The 18,579-nt window shown below is 39.7% G+C and overlaps 4 protein-coding genes across 4 annotated transcripts; 3 read left to right on the top strand and 1 right to left on the bottom strand.

The window, feature by feature from the left end:
• Positions 1 to 461: 461 nt before the first annotated feature.
• LOC104718034 (uncharacterized) lies at positions 462 to 2,965 on the top strand. The gene is made up of 3 exons (XM_087477115.1): positions 462 to 575; positions 2,272 to 2,412; positions 2,666 to 2,965. The coding sequence occupies exons 1-3, from the start codon at positions 462 to 464 to the stop codon at positions 2,963 to 2,965; spliced, it is 555 nt and encodes a 184-aa protein (XP_087333241.1).
• A 2,942-nt stretch (positions 2,966 to 5,907) lies between these two features.
• On the bottom strand, positions 5,908 to 7,712 carry LOC104773120 (uncharacterized). The gene is made up of 2 exons (XM_087467981.1): positions 6,665 to 7,712; positions 5,908 to 6,512 (listed from the first exon to the last, which is right to left on the bottom strand). Exons 1-2 carry the CDS (start codon positions 7,710 to 7,712, stop codon positions 5,908 to 5,910), a joined length of 1,653 nt encoding a protein of 550 aa, XP_087324107.1.
• A 7,128-nt stretch (positions 7,713 to 14,840) lies between these two features.
• Positions 14,841 to 17,092, top strand: LOC104748652 (uncharacterized). Its single transcript, XM_087467970.1, has 2 exons — positions 14,841 to 16,135; positions 16,261 to 17,092. The coding sequence occupies exons 1-2, from the start codon at positions 14,841 to 14,843 to the stop codon at positions 17,090 to 17,092; spliced, it is 2,127 nt and encodes a 708-aa protein (XP_087324096.1).
• Positions 17,093 to 17,145: 53 nt separating this feature from the next.
• LOC147948647 (uncharacterized) lies at positions 17,146 to 18,579 on the top strand. Its single transcript, XM_087467956.1, has 3 exons — positions 17,146 to 17,505; positions 17,623 to 17,979; positions 18,100 to 18,579. The coding sequence occupies exons 1-3, from the start codon at positions 17,146 to 17,148 to the stop codon at positions 18,577 to 18,579; spliced, it is 1,197 nt and encodes a 398-aa protein (XP_087324082.1).

The following is an 18,579-nucleotide window of genomic DNA, read 5'->3' as shown; positions in this document are numbered from 1 at the left end:
ACGCGGAAGTTGCAGGAACATCCTCAGTAGGAGGTTGCACTGGTCTTTGAGATGATGGTGGTGGTTGTGGCTTTGGCGGTGGTTGTGGAGGTCTCTTTGGTTTCACCTTATCGACTACCTCAAATTCAACGTGATTCTGCAGGATGACACAAATTGCACACGTGCTGAAAGCAAATAAGCTCATCAAGTCACCATATTAGAGTATTAACAACAATACATACATGTGAATATCAAATTCAGGATGTCCAAGGCGGCCACCCCTTCCAAATCCCCACGTGTGTACTTCTTTATGAGAACTAATGCCAACATTATGGAACTTTGCAGCAGAGACCAACTTAATGAAACAGCCATGCAGTGAAATCAAGAGGTTGTTTTATTTTCTCACCCAAGTTTTCTCTAAGATTCATAAACTCTGCTAACACTGTTTATACGAAAAATAAAATAAAGGGCATGAAGCAATTATGAACCCTTATGAGATAAACGTAATGGGAACGGAGCAAACCCCTATTTTGATGAAATTCTTGAGCAGCAAGGAAAGCGGTGACCCTAAACCTAGCACGAAACAGAACTTCAACGTGAAACTGCAGGATGACACATTGACACAAATAGCACACGTGTTGAAACCAAATAAGCTTCTCAAGTCACCATATCTATATATATATATTTTTGGAGACATTTATAAAATAAATCTTCAAGTTCAAACCTATTTACAATCAAGCCATTGTCATTAAATTTTACAATTATTTTTTACTTTAAATAATATCAAATTCAGAATCTAATTGAAGAAGATTTTCTCCTATTCAAATTTCCAAAAGTATCGGACCAACATCTATTAGCATTAAATATTTTATATTTAATTAATCTATTTTCTAAAAAATTATACTAAATATTAAACACAATTGATTAACTGTAGACAATAATAACAGCCTAGATATCAGATTAAACTTCTTGATTTTAAAAAAATTTTACAAAAAAACACTCTACCATTTTAATCCACTTGCACAACTATAAATACAAAAGTGTTAAATGATATAGAGATATAGCAACAAAAATTACAAAATCAAATTATCGTATATATATAATTATAAAAATAGAATATATTATGTAATACTATTATCTCTACATTGTAAATGAAAAATAAAAATCACAAAAAGTATATTTGTTGACTAAATTAAATTTAATGCACAATAAGGATATCTTAACTATATAATACACCACTACATGTTGATAATGGAAGTTATACAGTACATAATATATTGGTGTAAAATTATAGTAAATTTTAAAAATACAAAAGATATTATTTACATATATAGTTAATATAATAAATAAATTATATATTGCCTTTCTCAACAAAAAAATATAGCCCCGCGGTGTACTGCGGGTGAATATCTAGTTAGAGTATTAAAAACAATACATAGATGTGAATATCAAATTCAGGATGTCCAAGGCGGCCACCCCTTCCAAATACCCACGTGTATACTTCTTTATGAGAACTAATGCCAACATTATGGAACTTTGCAGCAGAGACCAACTTAATGAAACAGCCATGCAGTGAATCAACTCTGCCGGTTAGCTTCTGAAGATGTTGTTTGTTAGTTCGAAGTTGGTAGTTTGCACCATTCCCCCAGCTGAAAACCACTGTAGCTACTGGAAAAAAAAAAGAAGAAAATGAACACAACATTTCAGCTTCTCAAAAGTTTTGTAAGAAAGAGTGACCAAGATTCATGTTTTTCCTTAAAGTCAAGGTTGAGAAAAGATTAGTTACCCGAACTCTGTTGCTCGCAAATAATCTGAGCCACTCGACCTGAGACCAAATCAACCGGTTTTTGCAGTTTTATGTCTTCTAGAATCATAGCTTGCTAGTAAACAGATTTCATATTTAGGTATTGAAACATCTAACGATCGAGAAACATCTACGGAATAGGTAATTAAATTGCTCCCATTACAAATAAGTTAAAAAAAAAAAAAAAAAAAAACCTAACCTTGCAAGTTCAGAGAAATCAAGAGATTGTTTTAGTTTTCTCACCCAAGTTTTCTCTAAGATTCATAAACTCTGCCAACACTGTTCATGCGAAAAATAAAATAAAGGGCATAAAGCAATTATTTACCTTGGCATGTGTTTCTGGAGAATAAGTGCAACACAGTCTCGAAGTCGAAGACTTACGTCTCGTCTCAACCATGCCTCAGCGATCTCTCTTCTCCATCGCCACCCTACAGCCCAAATTCTTGAGCAGCAAGGCAAGCAGTGACCCTAATCCTAACACGAAACAGAACTCATCTCTATCATGTGCTTGCTTCACAAGTAACGGTAACATAACGTTTAGAGAGCAAGTTTCGGCCTACGTTTGCTTGGGAACAAGACAAGGCCACTACGCGCTCGTGACTAGAGCTCACGAAAGTGGTGGTGGTGCCGTGGCAGAGCCGTCTCTGAAAATTTTAAGGCCACAAGCCCATTTTTTTGGTGGGGCCAATAGTACATTATCATTTTTTAAAACAAAATTTGAAAACACACAAAAAAGACTTTAAACAGTTTGAACCATTGACCTTTGGTACTATTATCCTATCTTTTCACCAGTAGAACCAATAAAGTTTTTGTGGAAAAAGGGCCGAATATTAACTATATTATTTGAGGCCACAAGCATGTGCTTCACCTGCCTGTGTCAAGAGCCGGTTCTGCGTGGTAACGCCACCGTCGTCTCCTTCCGTGAATAAAGGTGGCGGAGGGAGATTGAGCCGGTGGAAAGTGGCGGTGGGGAGTGTGATTGGGTCATTAATTGGAGCGTTTCTGTTAGGGTTATTGGTGGTGGCGATGGTAGGGAGAGGGCAGAAGAAAGCGATGAGAGAGGAGATGGAGAGGAAAGAAGCACTTCAGGTTTCAATGGTGGGTCATGTTAGAGCTAATCCTAATGCTTCGAGAACAAGAACGGTTCCAAGATTTGATAATACTAGGTCTACTAACAAGTAACAACAAATTTAATTAGGTAGATCGTCCTTCTTGATATGATGTTTTCCAATTGTAGTGTTAATTGAACTTGTTTTTATTCCTATTTATGTTGGATTGTAACTTGTAAGATCTTCATTGTTTAGGAGACATAATATGTGGAATTAAATAACTGTTTACAAAATGAGTTATTAAAAATATTGTAACGCGGTCTAAGTTGTTTTGGGCTACTTGGTTAGTTCCTTTTGTAATTAAACAAACTTATAGACATACTCGCATGTGCCCTTTTTTTTTTGGCTATCAACGTCAACATATACATGCAACTCCATTTCAAAGTTTTTGAAAAATAATAACAAACTTATATATACAATACCTTTGAAACTAAACTTAACAGTTTTTCAGTGTCATTTTTTCGTGATTGCTCATACCTGTGCATACACATGAATTTAACCTCGTACATATTTTCGTATACATCAGGCTGGAAAATAGCATATGTATTTCAGTATTTGGAATCTTATCCATATACGCATCTCATCTTCGGTGTCAAAGTGATCAGTAAAAAAGAAAATGGTTTCGTATCAGCCATGTTAAACATTTTGATGAACTTTTTACGTACGTATATATACGCCCAACATGTGACAGTTGCACCTTGTATACTCTAAAATTATATAATCATACAGTTGTTTTTTTTCGTCTGATTCTAGCTATCTCCTGTATGGTTAATGTATAGCTACTGTATTTGTTTACTCGTGTGGCCCGTATACATGTTCGACCACCATGAACTACAAAGAACGGATAACCAAATCGAAGAAGAACATATGATCAGTTCTTGATCAATGGAATAAAAATTGACATTCAACATCAATTCTTTTCGATTAACAAGACAACAAATTATGGTGAAACTGAAATTGATTCATTATTCAAACCAAGCAATAAACAAAAATACATCAACATAACTAACTCTATATTGCATTTTTGACATTAAATATCGAGTTCTCCGTGAGGTTAATTACATTCTCGATGGGAACCTTCTTCCATAAACTTCCATTACCAATTAAGGTTTACATTATGGGCTAACCAGTTCGTGATCGTATTCGTTGGGGACCCTAAGTTAAAGGATACGGCTCAATCTTTCTTGAGTACCAAGCTGTTGCGTTTATATGCAAACCCTAACCATTTCTCGATTTCCATTTTGCATGTAATGGAGATAGGCCAGTTAAACCCAACTGTAATAATTTCACGCTTAAATTCTGTATTTGGCCCTGAGTATTAGGGATACAATATCCCACATTGGAAATTGAGTAGAATATTTGCATATATATGATATGGATATCTCCACTCAATGTCAATTCTTTGACATGAGTCACATTGGCTTACCGTTTTTGCTACTGCTCTCTTTAGTCCAGGCCAATGATAGTATCTACGAACGTCCTTGTACATCTTGGTGCTCCTCGGGTGTATACTTAACGCTGAGCTGTGGGCGGCTCCTAGTATCTCCTCTCGTAGTCCGTTCCGGTCAGGTACAGTTATTCTCCCGTTGAGAAGTAAGGTGTCATCATCAGCTAAATGATAACCACTAGCATTCGGTCCTTCTGAACTCTTCAATTCCTCGATGATCTTCTTCAGGTTCTCGTCCTTGGGTTGCTCTTCACGAATTCGATGCAGTAGGCTCGCTTGGGTTATGGCTTGTAATCCCAATGGCTCACTAGATTCTCCTTCTAAGGCTAAAAGCCTTACCTTCTTCAATTCGTCGGCCAAAAACTCCACGTCTTTCTCGGCATCAACTTGTGCTCTTCTTCGGCTTAGCGCATCTACTATTACGTTTGCCTTGCTTGGGTGGTACTGAATCTTCAAATCGTAATCGGCAATGAATTCCATCCACCTTCTCTGGCGCAAATTAAGATCTGGTTGCGTGAACAAGTATTTAAGACTTTGATGATCCGTAAATACTTGGACAGCTTCTCCATACAAATACGATCTCCATATTATGAATGCAAACACCACAGCTGCCATTTCTAGGTCATGTGTGGGGTAGTTCTCCTCATGCTTCCTTAACTGTCTGGAGGCATAGGCAATCACTCTATCTCCTTGCATTAGAACACATCCAACACCAACTCTTGACGCGTCTGTAAATACAGAATACGGTTGATTTGGCTCGGGTAGGGCTAACACTGGTGCTGATGCCAGCGCCCCCTTTAACTTCCTGAAAGCTTCTTCTACCTCCTCGCTCCATATAAAAGGTACTCCTTTCCCGGTGAGTCGTGTCAAAGGTTTTGCAATAGTTGAAAACCCCTTTACGAACTTCCGGTAATAGCCTGCAAGGCCTAAGAAACTTCTAATTTCCGTCACTTAGGTTGGTTTGGGCCAATCCTGGATTGCGGCAATCTTCTCCGGATCGGCGGACACGCCCTGCTCCAAAACTCGGTGTCCTAAAAATCCAATCTCCCTTTGCCAGAATTTACACTTGCTGAACTTGGCGAACAGCTTCATCTCCCTTAGTCTCTCCAACACTTTCCTCAAACGCTCCGCGTGCTCCTCTGCACTCCGTGAGTATATAAGGATGTCATCAATGAATATTATCACGAATCGATCCAAATAATCGTGGAAAACTTCATTCATTAAACGCATGAATGCTGCCGATGCATTGGTGAGTCCAAACGGCATTACCACGAACTCATACTGGCCGTATCTTGTTTGAAACACCGTCTTCATCACATCTTGTTCTGCAATCGAGATTTGATGATAGCCGGAGGCTAAATCAATCTTCGAAAACCAACTTGCTCCTCGGAGTTGATCTAACAACTCGTCAATCCGCGGCAACGCATACTTGTCCTTGATAGTTATGTTATTGATTCTTTGGTAATCAATACATAAACGCATGCTTCCGTCCTTCTTCTTGACGAAAAGCACTGGGGCTCCCCATGGCGATGAACTCGGTCGAATAAAACCGTTCTCCAACAAATCCTCTAACTGAGTTTTAAGTTCTGCCAACTCGGTTGGTGCCATGCGATATGATGCTTTAGCAATGGGGTAGCTCCGGGCTCAAGATTTATGGTAAAAGGATGGCTTCTTGGTGGAGGCAATCCTTCCAGCAGTCTAAACACGTCCCCAAAGTCTTTGACTATGGTAATGTCCTCAAATTCCATGCCTTCCTTGTCATCTCCTCCCATGGCGGTAAGAGTGACTAGATAAACCTCATCTTCTTCATTCGATCTTCCAATCCTTGCTACCGATGTGAAGTATGCCGTTTTACTCGGGCTGATCCCGTTGAAAACTAGAGGTGTCCTTCCTCCATTTTCAAATATAACTCTGCTTCTGCTGCAGTCTATATGGGCTTGGTGTTCCGATAACCAATCCATTCCCAAAATAGCATCGAACCTATCCAATGGCATCACTAGAGGATTTACCGGGAGGTTCGTATCCTGCAAGACTATCGACACTTCCTTGATCCATCTTTTTGTCTTCAAAGGCGGTTGATTACCAGCAGTGTAGACATTGATGTTCACTTCCTCCTCCTCACACAAGTCTCCGAAATTGTCAGCCACTTTGGGAGTCACAAAACTATTGGACGCTTATGAATCGAACAGTACATGTGTGGGGTTACCACCAACAAGTAATGTTCCTAAACGCAAGGCAAATATAACAAAATGCAATGCTAAAACTAATCACACAAACACACAAACAATCACAAACAATCACAAGAGAGTTAGAACCCAATCAAACCTGTTATAGGACCTTTCGCGGCCTGCGGAGGTTTAGGTGGCTCTACTCCTAAAGCCATAACATTTGCTGGGGTTGCTTGCTTCTTCGTTGGGGGTTCTTTCACTTGGTTCGCTGTCTGAGCACGGTTCACAGTTTGGGCGTTCGGTTTGGCCGGCTTCGATGGACATGAGTTCGCATAGTGTCCTAACTCGCCACAGTAAAAACATGTGACGGCTGACAGGTTGGTACTCTTTGTTTCCTCAACGGTTGGGCAAGCTCGAGCAAAATGCCCAACTTTACCACAAACATAGCATTCTCGCGGATCCATGTTGCTCACATTACGACCCCCATGGTTAACATTCATTTTAACTTTACCACGGCCCGCGCCCCAATTTCGTCCTGCTACTTGATTCACCTTCCGAGTGTTCACAACCTTAGTCTGCTGGACTGGTTCCTTCTTTTTCTCCTGGGCCGAAATCTCCTTCTCTGTCTCAATGGCTTCCTCAACACTTACCGCTCTTTCTTCTACTTCTGCGACACTTCGGTATGTCACAGCATGCAACCTTCCCTTTATGTCTTGCCTGAGTCCATTAAAGAATCTCCGGGCCATAGCTAACTCATCGTCGTTTCCTTGGTACAAATATCTCCGAAGTCTTGTAAAAACTCTTCCATAAGCTCGAACAGTCATTTCACCTTGTTCCAATCGCAGGAACTGATTCTCTAGTTGATCACGCGACTCTGGTGGAAAGTATTTTTGTTCAAACTCTTTCTTAAATATTCCCCACGTTATAGTCTGAAATCTATAGCAAGGAACTACGCTATCCCACCATGCACGAGCATCTTCTTCCAAGAAATTAACTTCGACCGGTCTTCTAAACTCCTCTGGACACCTTGTCATTTCAAAGTTATTTTCCAATTCTTTTATCCATGCGTCTGCTAACACTGTGTTCGGGTCTCCTTTGAACTTGCGGAATCCTATGTTCCTCAACATCATTACCAGTTTAAGAAAATGATAGGATGGATCTTCTGCTGAACGGTTTGCTTGGCTCTGCTGCTGTTGCTGGATCATGTGACTCTAAAGGTCTTGAATCATTTTAAGTGTCAGCTGGGTCTCTGGCACATTCGGCTCACTTGGTGCTTCTCCATGAGCTCGGTCTCCCCTCGGCATGTTCTGATTCGGATGGGCAGCAAACGGTCCGAACGGTGAAAATCCTGGCGGGTACATACACTCCTGTGTACTGAATCGAGTTAAACTTGATGGTGTGTATCTCGGCGTTGCGACAGGTACATCCCATTCAGGCATATACATATTCGGTTCGAATATGCCTGGAAACGATTCCTCCCCTTGTGCATCTCCAAAATGCGAACCCCACTCCTCCGGACCAAACTGTTGACTTGAACCCCTCCCTGTGTCCGGCAACGATGCGTCGATCTAGTCCTTTTGGATCCTTGACGAGACATCTGCATCCACGATCAACAAAGGGTTTACTTAATCCCATCTAACCCTATGTGATGAACGATCCGGATTATCTTAAGTGTCTACTGCGACCATTTGACTCGATAAATCATTTGAAAACGCGAGTAATATACAGCATCATAACCATGCTTTGATACCACCGTTGTAACGCCCCCGAACTGTACTATGACCACAAAGGCCATCGGACAGCCCCGAGACGCCACTATGGAAACGTTTGATATGCTCAAATTTACCCTAGAGCTACTCTCTCAAATTAAGAGATCACTGCAGTACTTAGGGGTCGAATTCCACAAGGACTCAAGACTACACAATAAATTATAGAGTTTTTCAATTATGCTAAACAAATTAAATTGAATTAAAAAAACAATGCAAAATATTGAATAAAAGCTGTTGTAAATTCAGAAGATCAAAAAGCTAGGCCTAGGGAATTTCTCAGGAAATTATGAAATATTAAATCAAAGAAATAAATGGGATTCAAACAATTAAGAACAGATCTAGAACTCTAAACACTTATGTAAAATAAATCAGTTCTCACTGCAAATATTATCTAAATTTAAAACCAGAAAATCCAAATCTCTTTGCAAAATTCTAGGTAATAAATCAGCAATAAAATCAGGTTTAGATTGTTCACAAAAGTATTAAATCAAATTTCTTTGCAAGAAATAATTTTGCTCATCAAAAGGTTTTACCAGGAAAATCAATTATATTCTCATATCAATTTATTTTCCTAAGTTATTAATTCAGATGGCCAATCAAAGATTAATATGAAGAACAACCTATGATGAAGATCTAGAAAGAGAAAGAATCCTAAATAAACAGATCTAATAATTCATAAAATCCTTGTGAAAAACCCTAAACCTAACAAGCAAACTACTCAGACATAATCAATGAAGAACAAAACATCTTTCTAAATAACATGCAAATAGAGATTAAAAGAGTAAAAAGAGTTTGGAAATTCTTCTCTACAAAGCAGATCTATCTCCTATAGCTCTCAAAAATCTCTCAGAGTTGCAGGAAAAATAAAACTTGATAGAATAAAACTTTTGGGTTTGCAAAAACCTAAAAACTATATATATATGTCCTAAAACACGTCAGGGACTAGTCTTGCAAATATGGAAAACTTCGGGCAACTTTGTAAAACTTCCAAATTTGGCTCTCTCGTCGGTTTGGACTGGGTGTCGATCGATGCTAAGGCAGTGTCGATCGATTCCAAGTTGATTTCTTGCGGATTATTGCTCCAAACTGATCTAGATTGCTCCATCCGTGCTAAAATCCTAGAAAACCTGCAAAGACTCTAAAACATCCTAGAAACACATCAAAAGACACTAAAAGAATCTTTATATCATGGTTAAAAACCACAAAAACCATGATATATCAACGTTCACCAACGATCCGGCCGGGTGCAAGAACAAATCAGGCCCCTTCGGCCAGTCATCAGTGAGGTTCCCGACCACACGACACGTCCTTAAGGCTTTGCAACCCTACAGACACGCCGTGCGTTGAGCCGACTCGGACAAAGTCTATATCAGTACGACTCGCTCGATTAAAAAAAATCCGATTACATTAATACTTAAAAGAGTTTACTACAAACGATTACACAAAAGGGGAACAAGGCTTAGTGCCAAAGTTTGGTTCGCAATAAAACATACTTGAATTTTACAATAGACACCAAAATAAAACTACTCCGGAGTCCTATCGTTCATCATGCCCTCTAGTTCCCTCTAGGGTTACCTGCAGCGCAAAAATTATTATAAGTAATCTAAGATTACTTAGTGAGTTAGGGTTCCTGCAAAGAATTAAACCCCAATCCCAAACCCCCTCAACAAACAACATGCAAGCATAAAATATTAACATGCAAGCAAATATAAACAACATGCATGCATAAATAGCTAGCATGCAAGTGAGATAAACATCTAACAAGCAAGCACACAATACAACAATCAATCAGAGATAACATGCGGAAGCTGATAAGCTAAGCAAAATTATTCTACAAGCAATCGCAACTACATGCAACAATAAACATCAACATGCAACAATTCAAACTTGAAATAAAACAAAAGTTTACAAGTTCTAGTTTATTGGGCCCGGTATGCGTCCTTTCCCTAAACCCCTCATGAATCACCGAATCGCAACCACTAAGGCATGCGATCGGATATCACTCAAAGCCACACCGTCGTGTAGACAGCCTCGGCCAGGGTAGCGAGCCCAGTAACCTCCGAGCTCTTCGTAACCAACCCTACAAACACACGAACATGGGTTGCATGTCGCGGCTGCATGTGGTACGAAATGGGAAGGATAGCAATACCAAGTCTTACTACGCTTAGCCGGAATTTCTCGCGGACTAAAACGCCTTAAGACTTCACCGAAATTAATACTTGAGTTTATATGATTTTTAAGCTCATAATTTTACAAGTATTTTAACTAGTTATCACCCTTGTTACTAGAACGTTTCGAACTAGCAACCGGCATAACCTCACCTCGCACGCATTTAAACAAGAAAAACACAAAAGAATTTCAAGTAAATGCAACTAAATACTTCATGCAAACCGCGCACTAGATGGATGTCTTTAATTCCCCATCTAAGCCGGCAAAGTATGTGCCTGAACTCACAGTAAATCGTCGATGATCGGTCTCCTTTGATGAAGCTTCTCTCGCGGCACACTCGGATCTCTTCTTCCGTTATAATCGATTTTCTTATCGATTTAACCTTGTGGTCGATAGTCGATAGTCTTAGCTTGCACCTTCTCTTCTTTCTTTCTTTCTCTTGCGGCAACACCCTTCTTCTTCCTCTCTTCTCTCTCGCTCACTTTCTCTCTCAAATTTTCTTTCCTTACCCCTTTATGACTTGTGCGAAAATAAGAGAGGTGAGCCTCTATTTATAGAGAAGTTAGGCGGTGGAGTCGACCAATGCATGCAACTCTTCTTCTTCTTCTTAGTTGCTATTAGTGCATGCCTTAACACTTAGAGAGAAATCGATTAAGCCACCTTGATCTCCACTAATTCGTCCTTGAATTGTTTAATCTCCCCTAAGCTCCACTAACTCTTCTTCATTTAAATAATCATCCCACTAACTTCTTCTTGAATTATTTAATCATCCCACTAACTTCTCTTGACTTAAGCGATATTTGGTGGAGGGAAGACTTTTTGTGGGATCGGTTAGTGTTCTCGGTCGATCCTCGGTCAGCTCTCGGCGATTCTCGGTCCGTCTCGGCACTCTCGGCAATTTTTCTCGGACGCTCTCAGCAGCTATCGGTAATTCTCGGATTTTCTCGGTAATCCTTGGTAGCTCTCGGACAACTCTCGGTCCTACGGACATATTCAGACAACTCGGCCATTTCTCGATCCGTCCAGATTTTCTCGGACTTTTCTTCTTTAAATTTTCTTCTTCCCTTGTTGGCTTCCCTTTTTAGTCTTTTGGCCTTGAGTTTTATTTTTGAATTTTACCCCTTGGTGAGGGTCATTACACTAACCATCTAATGTTGTGTTTCATTTTGATTTTAATATTTTGTGTGATGCATTGTTAATAGCTTTGTTTTGAGAAAAATAAAAAAAAATTGAAAAATTTTAAAAACTAAAAAAACAAATGCATGTAGTTTTGCATATTCATTATTGTGTTTAGAATTGAGTCTAGAAGCATTTAGCATGCATATGCATTTGGGATGATCATGAAATTGCCTTGTTAGAAGTAGAGTCTTAGGATTGATCCCACATCCCTCATTTATAGTTCATTGGTGTTTGATTAATCTTTGGTAAAAAATGAAGAATCTAAGTTTTAAAGCATTGAGTCACTTGAAAACACTTTTTCTAGTGTAAAGCTTGTATGATCATTGTTGCATCTGTCTATTATATGGACTTTAATTTGATCTTTAAAATATCTTGCATATGGCCTATGAATGCTAGCTCATGGAACTTTCATTTGGGTTAACAACCTCTATTTGCCACTCTATTTTAATTAACCCAATCTCTTGCCATACCTATGAACCCCAAGTTTTTCTTTCAAGACTTATATTGATTTGCTGAGTGAGGCATCGTTGTTGATAATGCTATAGGTTGTGAAATCTTGAGAGTATTGAGAATGACAAAGAACTGGCTCTTGTTTTAGCTAGGTTTAGAATCATTAGAACTAACTAATGGGAATGGTTTTGAAAGAAATAGGTGGTTAGAATGTTGATTTGGGTTCAGGTTTGGGAACAAAAGAAAATAAGAAGGGAAAGAAAGGTTTACTTGGTCAAAAGAAAAGAAAAGAAAAGTCTCTAAAAGTTTGGTTAAAAGCTCCAAGTCTCAAAGAAAAGAGATATTAAGTCTTGCTATAGTCTCTTAAGATTGGAGTATAGCAAATAAAAAAGAAAGAAAGGAAGCTAATGTTTAAAATAAAGAGTAGCCTTAGAGATTTATAAAAAGAATAAGACCAGAAGTTACAGAGGGAGTTTAAGAGCTTAAAGTCTAGTTTTTGGGTTGAAAAGAAAGAAAAGAAGGATGAGAAAAGGGTAGAAAAGCTTCTAGGTGGGTAGAAAATCAAGAGCTAAGCTTTGTATGCCCAAATTGTTCTCAATCTTAGATTGGTTTCACAACTGTCTAGTGTTCCTTCTTGTTTGAGAGTAAACCACCTAAAAACACCTTTGCCAACCCACTTTAAAAAGCCTTTCCTCTTAAACCAATTGAGCTTAATTTGTTTTCCATTTGCAAGAAAACACCAAACACTTTAAAGAATGTGAAAGAGATGTTCAATAAGATTGCAAGTCTTTGCCAATAGATAGAAGGTGAACTAGAGTGGTGCATTGTGATAAGCTTAGAAAAATATTTGTAAACACTTTGATTGATCTTAGCACCATTGAATTGCATTTAAGGACTGTGGTTTGAATCCTTTGTCACATGCTCTTAGGTTCTGAGTCCCATTTTTTTAAACTTCTCTCCTTTGTTTCCACTTAGTTTTTGCTAGAGGACTAGCAAGAGATAAGCTTAGGGGAGTTGATATACTCTATATTTACTGTTTTATCATGGTTGTTATGTTCCATTGTATTGTGTTTCACTAGTATTTTCATTGTGTTTTGTTGCATTTAGTGTCCAAGTGAGTCTTCTTGCATTTTAAAGGTTCTATAGTGTATTTGTCTATACTTTGGTGTGTTTTTGTGTGTCTTTTGAACCATTTCAGATTAATATAATGGAAGACACACATTTGAATGCAAACAAGATGATTGATGATTCGGAACTAGTATGCAGTCCCTCAAAGATCGACTCGTACGAAGACCTTTCCTTGGGAATTAGCTCCAGAGTTCTTCATCAAAGTTATTGAAATTGGAGTAAGCTTTGCAATGGAGGTGATTTAAGTCCAATCGGATGTGCGTGTAAAGAGTTATACCTGTTTTAGTAAACGTATATACAGCCAGACCGAAGACTGGAGCCACAAGACAAAACAATCGACCATTTGGTCGATCTTGTGGTCAATCAACTTGATCTGGACTTGAACAAACCCCCGAACTTCAACAATCGACCATTTGGTCGATCAGATGGTCGATCAACTTGAGCTGGACTTGACCAGACTTCCGAGACTTGACAGATCGACCAAGCGATCGACCAATGATCGATCAAATGTTATTTTTGGAACCAAAACCTAGTTTGTTCTGGTTTTCTCTGATTTGTTTAATTCTAATGCGGTTTGTTCCGGTTTAGTTTCCTATTTTCCTATAAATACACTAACTACTCATTAGGAGAGACTATCTTTTTGCTTAGCAATTTTTAGGGTTCTTAAGTTTGTTTATCAAAGTTTGTTGGATCCTTTGTTTATTTTCCAGTTTTTAATAGTAATTTCTTTTTCATTTCTCCTATTCTACAATCTCTTATTATGACATCACAAAGATAACACTTCCACCTTTGTGTGATCATAACTATGAGTGAGTAGATCATTTAGAACTTTGGGTGTGATAGATTAGGGAGATAGATGATTGATCTATGGTGTTTAAGGCTTTATTTACATGAATCCTTTCTTGTTTAGTGATTATAATGCAAGATTAACCTTGATCATGTTAATTCTAGATATTAGGACATTCTATGCCTAGAAGATGTTTGATGAAATTCCTGAGCTTAGGACTTCTATTCAAGAGCTTTGCATTCCTATCCAATAGAAATTGATGATTAGGATGCTTAGTGGTATTTAGACTGGTTTATAATGCATGCTTATCTTCTGATTGCCTTTGGAAATTGTTGATGATTACTTGATTAGCATAGGATATCTATTATGGAAGTAAATTGATTTGCACTAGTGTTCTTAGCCTAAGGATTGTTTTGGATTGTTGCTTAGACATCTAGGATTGATTAGCTATCTCCCAAGTCATCAACCTTGCCCAAGATTCATTTTTTCTATCTTGATTTAAAGCAGTTTTAAGTTTGTTTTTCCATTGCTTTGTGTTTTCTTTCTTTTGCCTTGTTTAACTTTGCTTGTTAGTTAAGTTGTTATATAAAACCAATCATTTTTTTTGTGCACCAACCAATCATTTGTTATTAGCTTAGATTAAGCATTCATGTGTATTCCTAGTGTGATGATCATTGCAAACTGAAGTTCGATAATTTAATTGATTAAAGTACTACATCATATATAGGTGAGGGTAATAAAATCGAGGTTAGCTGCGTTTTGCTAAGGGGGCGAAAATTAGGGCGATTAGGGTTTGGTCTTTCGTGTTGACAAAGTTTGCCTCCCGGCGCCGGTAGGCTGCTCGGTTTGGGATGTCGGATTCCGTGGTGAGTCCTCAGGAGACATCCAGTCCGATGAGGAAGGAGTCCTGGGTTTCGATGGTTCAGAATAAAAAGGTTCTACGGAAATTTGATGTAATCAATTCTTCAGAGGGGAGTGATTCGGTGGACATCCCTGATGAAGTTCTTCTTAACTCTACACCGCTCTGGGATGACTTTCTCCTTGGTAAGTTCTTGGATACTGCTCCTCATGTTGGCAAAGTTCATGTGATTTTGAATAAGATCTGGAAACAGGGGACTGAGTTTCCCAAGATTGATGTTTATGAAGTCAATGCTACGACGTTACGGTTTAAGGTCTGTGATCCTATTCTCAGATCTAGGATACTTAAATGCGGTATGTGGAATATTGCTGAGGTACCGATGGTCATCTCAAGGTGGTCTCCGGTTACTGAAAAAGAACAACCAGAGGAAAAATCTATACCCCTTTGGGTCCATTTGAAGAAGGTTCCGCTGCATTTATTTTCTTGGGAGGGGCTGAGTTTCATCGCTAGTGCAGTGGGCTCTCCTGTCCGGTTACATCCTGAGACAGTAGCGTGCTCTAACTTTGATGTTGCAAAAGTTTTCGTCAATGCTGATTTATCTAAGGTGCCACCGAAGAGTATTTCCTACTCTAACAATGGTAAGAGTTTCTCGGTTGACTTTCATTATCCATGGTTGCCTCCTCGTTGCTCTTCCTGTGAGAAGTGGGGGCATCTTGTGGCTCGATGTGGTGTTGACAAATCAGTTGTCATGACTCCGCCCATAGAGGTAACAGATCAGAACTCTGTTTTGAGTTCTGCTCCTATTGTTGGAACGGTGCCTCTAAAAGATGTCTTACCTTTGGTACCATCTGTCACTGTTCCTGAAAAGTCAGTTACTGCCAGTGTTGTGGAGGAAGGGGTACATTCGCCAGTGGACAAGTCTGTTGCGTTGGAGGAATGGTCTGTAGTGTCACCCTCAAAAATGAGTCGTAGTCCCAGTAAGTCCTCTGCTCAACAGTCAACTATGCCCACCATTTCAGCGTCCAAGTTTGCTGTCCTTAGTGTTTCTGAGGATGAAGAGGAGGGTGAAATCTCGGATGAATCTGCCTCTGATGTTGATGGGAAACCGTTGACTTTAGACCATGAAACCAAGGTTGGTGTCTCTTCTGAGGATGTCTCGAAAGCACATGTGCAGCACATGTCTAATGTCACAAATGACACGGGTCGTGGTGGACGTCCCCCATCAGCGAGAATCACTCAACATAAGCAGCAGAAGGCAATAGTGATGCTTCAACACAGGCAACAAAGGTTAACTCCTATGTTGTTTCAAATACGAAGCTTCCTAAATTTTCTTTTTAAATGATGAGTTTCTCATGGAATGTGTGGGGTTTCAACAAAACTATTAAACATTCCGTGGTTCGTGAATGGACTAGCAATAATGAGATGCAATTTGGTTGTCTCTTGGAGACACGAGTCAAGGAAAGGAAAGAAACTAGACTAGCATCTTCTGTTTTTAGAAACTGGTCTTTTCTGTCAAATTATGAATATCATCGGTTAGGTCATATTTGGGTGCTTTGGCGACCTACAGTCCGTCTAACACCGGTTTTAAAAAGTGATCAAATCGTTACTTGTTCTATTATGTTGGAGAGAGAATCTGAGGAATTTTTTTGTTCTTTTGTTTATGCAAAGAACTTGGTTGAGGAGAGAAGGAGTTTGTGGGAAGATATGTGCCACCATAAGGACTCACTACTTTTTCAAAACAAACCATGGATCATCATGGGTGATTTTAATGAGATATTGAATGGAGAAGAGCATTCTGGATACCCCCATTTAGCTGCATTGCCTCCAGGTATGTTTGAGTTTCAAACAGTCGTGACTCACTGTAATTTGTCGGATATGGGGGCTCAGGGGCCTTGTTTTACCTGGTGTAACAAACGTGAAGATGGTTTAATTTGTAAAAAACTAGACCGTGTCCTCATTAATGATGTGTGGCTCCATCGTTTCCCGTGTTCCTACTGTGTATATGAAGCTGGAGGTTGTTCGGACCATCTCCGTAGTCGTATCCAGTTTGATGCAGGAACACCTGCTTTGAAACGACCTTTTAAATTCGTTAATTCTGTGGCTCTTTCGCCGGAGTTTTTACCTGTGGTTCAGTCTTTCTGGGATGGCACTACCCCGTTATTTATATCCACTACTGCAATGTTCCGGTTCACTAAAAAGCTTAAGGGTCTGAAGCATGAAATTCAAACCTTGATCACGATTTGATCTCTAGAGAAGTCCCCCATAGTATCTCGAGTCTAGAGAAGTCTACTCTATATATGGCTGGGATCTCTCCGGAAGTGCAGTCTGAAATACAATCGACATTTCCTTTTGAGGTAGGCTCACTCCCGGTTCGTTATCTTGGGCTACCGCTTCTCACCAAAGCAATGTCTAGAAACGACTATCAACCTCTCATAGAGAAAATTCGGAAACGAATATGCTCTTGGACGGGTCATTTTTTGTCCTATGGAGGTCAATTACAGCTCATCAAATCGGTTATTATCAGCATCACCAACTTATGGTCTTCGGCTTTCCGGTTGCCAAGTAGTTGTTTGAACGAGATTGATAAACTGTGCTCGGCTTTCTTATGGAGTGGTCCTGATCTGCAAACACATCATGCGAAAGTTGCTTGGGATGTTGTTTGTCTGCCTTATTGTGAAGGAGGATTAGGCTTGAGACCTTTGAAGGAGACTAATATTGTGTGCGGTCTAAAACTTATTTGGAGGTTACTCTCCACAAACTCGCTATGGAGTTAGTGGGTTCATGTCTGTCTCATCCGTCAAACCTCCTTCTGGGACGTTGGGGCCTCATCCTCTGGATCTTGGATGTGGCTGAAGTTGCTCAAGCTAAGGGAGTTGGCAAATCAGTTTCACTGTAAAGACATCAAAAGCGGTACCTCTACCTCTTTTTGGTATGATAGTTGGTCCCCCATGGGACGGCTGCATGATATTTTTTGCAACAGAGGTTTTATCGACCTGGGGCTCCCCAAACAAGCTACTGTCAAATATGCTATGCAACACCATCGAGCCCGGAGGCTTCGTGTGGACACTCTAAATGCAGTGGAAACGCATATTGCTGCTCTCAAGGCCACGAGGAAACCTGATGTAGCAGATGTGCATATGTGGAGACACACTTCTGGCCCTAAGAAAAAATTCTCGACCCGAGACACCTGGCTACAACTGCGCACAGCAAAACCTGTGCAAAGCTAGACTAAGGGTGTGTGGTTTCCTCAGGCAACACCAAAATTTGCTTTTCTGACCTGGCTCGGCATGCTCAATCGACTCTCCACGGGCGATAGACGAGTGAACTGGAATCAGTCGGTCGACACCTCCTGTTCTCTCTGCTCATCACCCTTGGAAACATGGTCTCATCTCTTCTTTCACTGCCCATACTCTCATCAGATTTGGCGTAAACTCACTTCTGGTTTTCTTGGGGTTTACTCATCCTCTGACTGGGAACTCATCAAGACTCTCATCTCTGACTCATCACTCGATCAACTTCCCTGTCTGTTGCTGCGCTGCTCTCTTCAGGTCACACTTCATACCATCTGGCAAGAACGAAACAATCGCAGGCATGGTGAACCCCCGGTCTCTGCATCTTGGCTTCACCAACGGATTGATAGAACTATTCGGAACAAGCTCCTACTCATTGAGGGTTCAGGTGATGCGATGTATGAAGATGTGCTCACACTTTGGTTTATTACCAGAACATAA

Source organism: Camelina sativa, chromosome 2, assembly GCF_030686135.1.
Source record: "Camelina sativa cultivar CO46 ecotype springtype chromosome 2, ASM3068613v1".
Lineage (NCBI taxonomy): Eukaryota > Viridiplantae > Streptophyta > Magnoliopsida > Brassicales > Brassicaceae > Camelina > Camelina sativa.
The sequence above is the reverse complement of the archived record's forward strand: the minus strand, read 5'-3'. Positions and strand labels throughout refer to the sequence as shown.